Source organism: Wyeomyia smithii, chromosome 2, assembly GCF_029784165.1.
Source record: "Wyeomyia smithii strain HCP4-BCI-WySm-NY-G18 chromosome 2, ASM2978416v1, whole genome shotgun sequence".
NCBI classification, from domain to species: Eukaryota; Metazoa; Arthropoda; class Insecta; order Diptera; family Culicidae; genus Wyeomyia; species Wyeomyia smithii.
Window position 1 is genome coordinate 191,035,322 of NC_073695.1, and position 7,626 is coordinate 191,042,947.

At 41.6% G+C, this 7,626-nt stretch overlaps 2 protein-coding genes across 2 annotated transcripts; one reads left to right on the top strand and one right to left on the bottom strand.

The window, feature by feature from the left end:
- The first annotated feature begins 2,155 nt into the window (after window positions 1-2,155).
- On the top strand, window positions 2,156-5,682 carry LOC129720716 (DNA polymerase delta catalytic subunit). Its single transcript, XM_055672342.1, has 3 exons — window positions 2,156-2,304; window positions 2,362-4,382; window positions 4,440-5,682. Exons 1-3 carry the CDS (start codon window positions 2,240-2,242, stop codon window positions 5,636-5,638), a joined length of 3,285 nt encoding a protein of 1,094 aa, XP_055528317.1. The 5' UTR covers window positions 2,156-2,239; the 3' UTR covers window positions 5,639-5,682.
- Window positions 5,683-5,799: 117 nt separating this feature from the next.
- On the bottom strand, window positions 5,800-7,255 carry LOC129720730 (ADP-ribosylation factor-like protein 1). Its single transcript, XM_055672387.1, has 4 exons — window positions 6,986-7,255; window positions 6,647-6,863; window positions 6,473-6,584; window positions 5,800-6,411 (listed from the first exon to the last, which is right to left on the bottom strand). Exons 1-4 carry the CDS (start codon window positions 6,987-6,989, stop codon window positions 6,202-6,204), a joined length of 543 nt encoding a protein of 180 aa, XP_055528362.1. The 5' UTR covers window positions 6,990-7,255; the 3' UTR covers window positions 5,800-6,201.
- Between the last annotated feature and the right edge of the window lie 371 nt (window positions 7,256-7,626).

Sequence of the window (7,626 nt, forward strand, 5' to 3'; positions counted from 1 at the left end):
AAGAGGCTGCTCAACATCGCAGCAGAAGAAAAATGATGGCTCCCTCCTGAACATCACCGTGAATGTTTCTGCACGTGAATTCAAAAATAAACAATTTCACTTTATTGGTGTGTTTTACGTGAAATTGTTCCCTTGGCAGCATTTGACGGATGTAATGTGTTCAAAGGATGTGTACGGAAATTCCGTATCAGGTGTATTGCAGTGCATTTGGGGAATCGCCAAGGACTATGTTGGGCGAGAGGTAGTCGTGGACCAACATGGAAGTCAGCAGCAAATAAGATGGTCTTTCAAGGAAAATCCTGACGAGTCGGATGTCGACAAATACATCATGTTGAGGTACGGAAAAACCAAGAAGTTTTATACCTAGCAGACCAGCGCACAAGATTGTTAACAGAAAAACCTCCAGATGAGTACATTCACTTGTTTCGTGCAGCACCGATTTCTGAAGCAAATCAGCTGAAAGTCACTCGACAAGGACTGCAGGTGGCGTAGAACATCAACGAAAGTGTTTCAACCGCAGTAAATGGATTATGTACTCAAGTAGACTCCATGGCACAGGGTATAAATGACCTTCAACGTCAACTACATTGTCTGAGAGCGCATGTGAACTCTGCAAGGTCTTTGCTGCATGCTATGCAAGAGTCCTTGCCCCTTGAGGAAACTGAGTTCAGCCGTAAGCTGACATCGTTTGTAACCAACATGCCTGATGTTGACCACGCTGAATTTAACATCATTCTTATTAATATATTTAATCGATTATAAACTGAAGGGAAATTTTGGATTGAAAAGAAGAGAATAAATGTTAACTTTTTTTAATAATATATTTTTTATTCATTGATACACATCTGACTCGAATCAAATGGGGAAAGAATTCACAGGTATGCTAACTGTTGAATTGAATGATCCTCCAGGAAAGTATCCGCACTTCCGGAATATACGAGTACAATTGTAGTGCATAAAATTTGTGAGAGCGCCGCCAACTGTTATTGGAAGTGGAGTAGAATCATTCTCCATGTAATGACGTTTCAAATAGCGTTTAACCAACCCGAAGACAACCTAGATAGGATTATAGAAGGGGCAATACGCTGGTAAGAGTATTGGAACAATCCCAAGAGACCTTATATAGTTCACAATATTCTTATCGCAGTGTATACGAGCCCCGTCCATAATCCATATCGAGTGTCTTCCGGGATACCGCTCCACTTGTCCACTATGGAGGGCCATTTTCACACAGCAATCAAAAAACATTTGCCTGTTAAATGTACCTTCCGTTTCGAATGATTCTACGGTCCCGGACTGTCCCAAGAAACATCGACGCGAGACCCCACGGTACCTAAGGCTTTCACCAACACATCCATAGCCGCATCGTTTGGTTGGCGCATTTAATGACGAGTTTCAAGCGAGATCTTAGAAATTTGATTCAATCAACGTTCACCGCTTTCAAAATCTGTTTGTATTTATATTTTTGTAGTGAGCGATTGAAAAATTGTCAATGACGAAAGGTCAAACAAGTAAACTGACAGATCTAGTTGTCAAATCTTCGAACGGCGATTTTCAAGGAGCGGCGATTTCGAATCGTCGTGTCCAGTATTGAAATCTCCGTACAATAAAAGTGAACAAATAAAAAATATAACAGATCCTTCGGTATTGTCTTACACAACTTACAGATTTGATCGGTGGTTTTGGCAACTAATTGCATTTGCCGTTTTCACAAATTAGGTCGGTAATAATGACAGAAAGCAACAAAAATTTGATTACTTATCGATCGGTAGTAGTTTATATTACCGAACGTTTTACCGAGCGCTCAGCTGTTGAAAAGTCGGTGAAAAAAAGACAAATCCGGTGATTTAATAAAAGTGTGTAAACAGCAAAAAGGGCTTATTCTTTATTCTATTTCCTTTTGATATAAAGTAGTTTTGCCCCCCCCACCCCTTCCGTGGACAACTGCCCATATAAATTCTAAAAAAAATGTATGGACCGTGAACATTAGGCAACACCCCCCCCTTACCCCCTACCCCTCAGAGCTGTCCACGTGGTATGTGAATGGCCCCTTAGGTCAACTAGCAGTTTCGTTTCAGTAGAACTATTTCCTTGTTGAGCTAATGCTCGAATGCCTGTTTTGACTTTATGCATTGTTATGTGACTTTTGCGCGCTCAAAGACCGCATCGAACGTTTTTTGTCCGTGCTCTAGTTTTCTGCAGTTATAATCATAATTTGTAACGTTTCTATCTGTTTTTAATGTATGCCAAACGTAAGGATTTTCCAAAAACTGGTGGACCATCAGGGGCCCAAAAAAAATTCCGGTAAAGTTCACAAAACTGATAAAATTGTCGTTGCGCATTTAAAATTAAATTTCACAGAAGCGGAGATGACGATGAGGATGAATTCGAAAGCCATTTCGAGGCCGAACTGGCCAATATGGAGGGAGAGGATGTGCTGGAACAGGCGCATCTGATCGGCCAGGGACCAGAAGTGGTAAACACCTGCGCGAAGTGGAGCCGACCAAAACCCCGCGAATATGATCCGAATCAGGACGTCCTGGTATTTCAGCAAATAGATATTGAACATTATGTTGGCCAACCATTGCCAGGAATGCCTGGAGCACAAATCGGTCCTGTCCCCGTAATGCGTATGTTTGGAATTACCGAGGAAGGAAATTCGGTATGTGCTCATGTCCACGGATTTACTCCGTACTTGTATGTGGCGGCCCCACGCGGGTTCAATAAATCACATTTGGCAGAGTTTCGAGCCGCACTCGATAAATCGGTACTAAATGATATGCGCTCTAATAAGGACAATGTTCAGGAAGCGGTGTTGGATGTCGAATTAGTTCAGCGGCAGTCTATTCTTGGATATAATGGGGAGGAAAAGTTTACGTTTATCAAAGTGACGGTGGCTTTGCCGAGATTGTGTGCAGCTGTCAAGAGATTGCTAGAGAAAGAACAGATGATGCCGTCCATGGATTTCCAGGATTGTCGAGTTTATGAAAGCAACATAGATTTCGACATTCGATTTATGGTAGACACGGATGTGGTTGGATGCAGTTGGATAGAATTACCAGCAGGAAGTTGGCAGTTGCGAAAAAAAGGAAAACATCCGAATCCGGAAACTCGATGTCAAATCGAGGTGGACGTAGCTTACAATAAGTTTGTAGCACACGCTCCAGAAGGAGAATGGAGCAAGGTTGCACCGTTTCGTATTCTTAGCTTTGATATTGAGTGCGCAGGAAGAAAAGGTATTTTTCCAGAACCACAGCACGATCCGGTGATTCAGATTGCCAATATGGTTATTCGTCAGGGAGAACAAGAACCCTTTTTAAGAAATGTTTTCACTTTGAAAGCTTGTGCCCCTATAGTAGGATCACAGGTTTTGAGTTATGATTCGGAACAAGAACTGCTAAATAAATGGGCCAGCTTTGTGCGTGAATCGGACCCTGATATTCTAACTGGTTACAATATAAATAATTTTGATATTCCTTACCTGTTGAATCGTGCAAATCATTTGAAGGTTAAAAATTTCGAATATCTTGGCCGAGTTACAAACATACGATCAGTTATTAAGGAAACCGTCATCCAGTCCAAGCAAATGGGTCGTAGAGAGAATAAATATGTAAACTTTGAAGGTCGTGTTCCATTTGATCTGCTATTTGTATTACTTCGCGACTATAAACTGAGATCCTATACACTGAACGCGGTCAGTTACCACTTTCTGCAGGAACAGAAAGAGGATGTGCATCACAGTATTATCACAGATCTTCAAAACGAAAGTGATCAAACTCGTCGTCGGTTGGCTATGTATTGCCTGAAGGATGCATATTTACCCCTACGATTGCTGAACAAATTAATGTGTATTGTAAACTACATGGAAATGGCCCGTGTTACAGGTGTACCATTATCCTGTTTGCTCACCCGTGGTCAACAGATCAAGGTGATGAGTCAGTTGCTCAGAAAATGTAAAGAGTGTGGTTATCTAATTCCTTCGTATCACGGTTCAGGATCGGAAGAGCAATACGAAGGTGCTACGGTCATTGAGCCGAAGCGTGGCTATTACGCGGATCCCATTTCTACGTTGGATTTTGCTTCCCTGTATCCGAGTATTATGATGGCCCATAATTTATGCTACACCAGTCTGCTGCAGCCAGGAAATAAAGAAAAGTTGGGGCTGACCGATGATCAAATTACGCGCACGCCAGCCAATAACATGTTTGTAAAGTCGTCCGTTAGGAAAGGAATTCTACCGGAGATTCTGGAATCATTGCTCGCTGCCCGTAAGCGGGCTAAAGCTGATCTAAAAGTTGAAACAGATCCTTTTAAACGGTCCGTTCTCGATGGTCGTCAGCTGGCGTTGAAAATTTCCGCCAACTCGGTGTATGGTTTCACAGGTAAGGTTTTGAGTATTCAAGTAATTTATGATTTTTTATATGTTACTTCTTCGACAGGCGCTCAGGTTGGTAAGCTGCCGTGCTTAGAAATATCCGGATCAGTAACGGCATACGGTCGCACTATGATCGAGCAAACAAAGCAAGAAGTCGAGCAACGCTTCACGGTGGAAAATGGGTACGAAAATGATGCTGTCGTTATCTACGGCGATACAGATTCGGTCATGGTAAATTTCGGGGTCAAATCTCTCGAACGAAGTATGGAACTGGGCCGGGAAGCAGCCGATTTTGTAAGCGCCAAATTCGTCAAACCTATCAAACTTGAGTTTGAAAAAGTTTACTACCCCTACTTGCTTATTAATAAAAAGCGTTATGCCGGATTGTATTTTACTCGTCCAGACAAGTATGATAAAATGGATTGCAAGGGCATCGAAACAGTGCGACGTGACAATTCTCCGCTGGTAGCTAATCTTATGAATTCCTGCCTGCAGAAACTGTTGATCGATCGCAATCCGGAAGGAGCAGTGGAGCATGCCAAACAAGTTATAGCGGACCTGCTTTGTAATCGGATTGATATCTCACATTTGGTGATAACTAAGGAACTGGCTAAAACTGACTATGCTGCAAAACAAGCTCATGTTGAGTTGGCTAACAAAATGAAAAAACGTGATGCTGGTAGTGCCCCCAAATTGGGCGATCGAGTTCCTTATGTTATTATAACTGCAGCCAAAAATACGCCGGCCTACATGAGAGCTGAAGATCCGATTTACGTGCTGGAAAACTGCGTTCCAATCGATGCCAATTACTATCTGGAGAATCAACTTTCTAAGCCACTGCTTCGCATTTTCGAGCCCATTCTAGGCGAAAAGGCCGAATCTATTCTACTGCGAGGTGACCATACGCGGACTCGTTCAGTGGCTACATCTAAAGTCGGAGCTCTAGCGGCATTCACCAAAAAGCGAGATGCCTGTCTCGGATGCAAAGCACTTCTTCCGACTGGTTACGAAGGACAGGCGCTTTGTCAGCACTGCAAGCCCAAGGAGGCAGTTCTGTACCAACACGAGTTGAGCGGTCAACGAGTGCTAGAGGAACGCTTCTGTCGCTTATGGACTCAATGTCAGCGCTGTCAGGGATCGCTTCACGAAGAGGTCATCTGTACCAGTCGAGATTGTCCCATTTTCTACATGCGTACCAAGATCAGGATGGAGTTGGACACCCAACAAAAGCGAGTTAGTCGTTTCGGTGTACCATCTTGGTAGTTCTTACAACTGCTTAAATATAAATCGTTCTTATTTTACTGATAGACAGGCCTTTTACTGATTTTTGTTCGACACAATACCTGTCAAATTAATTGATGCTGCTCATGCTGTTCTATTGTCAGAAAATTGCACCTGATTTTGTTTGCTTTAAAACGCTGTACTTATTATACTTGTATATATTAATTTATTTATGATTATTTAAATTAATGCGACAAAGATTCTACGGAGTCTGTCGCAGGAGCTTATTAATCTTAAGCATAGTCAAACTAACAAAAAAAGCAAACAGAATACTCGTCTAACACATTTTCCAAATTGATACGCCTTTGTAGGCTAATTTGCACTGCTAATTTCGAATCAAAAACTTCGCGACATGTTTGGCCCTCCGTATTTGTGTTGTCTCTTTCTAACTGGTTGTTAACATCGTCGTTGATAATCTTTGTATCTGAATATGAACCAAAACGATAGTCGGGAATATTTAGTTTTCCTGCATTGTTTTTCTTGGGTCCTGTACGCATGAGTTGTTGGTTTGAAACATTAACTGCCGTATGGGGAGTTCCGGAAAACTATTTTCGCGATTGTAACGCATTCGCCAGCCAGTCCATCGCTTGATCTAAACCTTCGCCTTTGGTGGCAGAGGTTTTGAAAATTTGGAACGTTCGGTTTTTGAGTGCCTCCAGTCCTAGCGCCTGATGCACTTCCGCCACACTCATGCAACCTTCCATATCTTGTTTGTTCGCTAATACGACCAGAATGGCGCCTGCCAATTCATCTTCCTGTAGAAAGAGAATAATCATTAAATACATGTACGAAAATTGGTTCTTGGAGACCACCTACCCTTAGCATATATAAAAGCTCATCTTTCGAAATACCTATCCTATCTTTATCTGCAGAATCTACCACATAAATGATAGCATCTGTGTTGCTGTAATAACACCGCCAGTACGGTCTGGAAGTGTGAAATTACGAATTAACATAATGAAAAAACAATATTTCAACACCTAGATCTACCTAATGCTGGTTTGTCCACCCAAGTCCCAAACTTGAAACTTTAGGTTTTTGTAGGTCACTTGTTCAACATTGAAACCGATCGTTGGAATAGTTGTGACCACCTCGCCGACTTGCAGCCGGTACAATATAGTGGTCTTCCCAGCACCATCGAGACCAAGAATCAGAATACGCATCTCCCGGTTCCCCAGAAGGCCACGGAAGTAGCTGAACAATCCACCTGCAGTAGACATCATCAATTAACGATTTGAATGGACGAACGCTTCGAAACGGTACCGGCAATTCCAATGAATTGAAAAGCAGCCACAAGAGGCCTCTTTACAGTACATAAACATTACTCACCCATATTGCCCCCTTGCTTTCGACAGCTCTAATGTCCTTTGATGGTCAATCTATACTGTTTTTGACGTTGTCGAACAGCCTACAAACACTGTAGATGTCCAATTGCTGTACGGTATCAATGATTTTATCACCAAAAACTGTTCAAATTAAGTGCTTCGAAATAAAAGGAAACCAAATTCTGGTGACCAGACAGAAGTCGCGATATCAGGATGACAGCTTGGCCAATGTAACCAAGGATGCCAGAAAACCCGAATGATGAATGATCTATGAAAAAAAATGCAATTTCATGACTACAAAGATATAAGAAAAAAAATTAGTTCAGTTATGTGTTTAGAATTTGTAATTCGATATCAATTAAACTTTATTTACTTCGAAAACCAGACTTTGAATTTCAAGAATCAGCAAAGTATGATTATATTCGAAACAAATCTACAAACCCGAATCTGTTTAACTGGTACGCCTGGCAAATGATTTGACGTGTTAAAAACCAAAAAAAAACGGAACAGCTCGTAGAGCTGTGCAACATTATTTCGAAGACAGGTTGTGACGTTGCTAAAAAAATCAATGCAATGTATTTTAAGATGAATAGCCTCGTTAATAGAAAATAAGTAGATTAATGGTTGTCGTTTCAGATGTGGAAA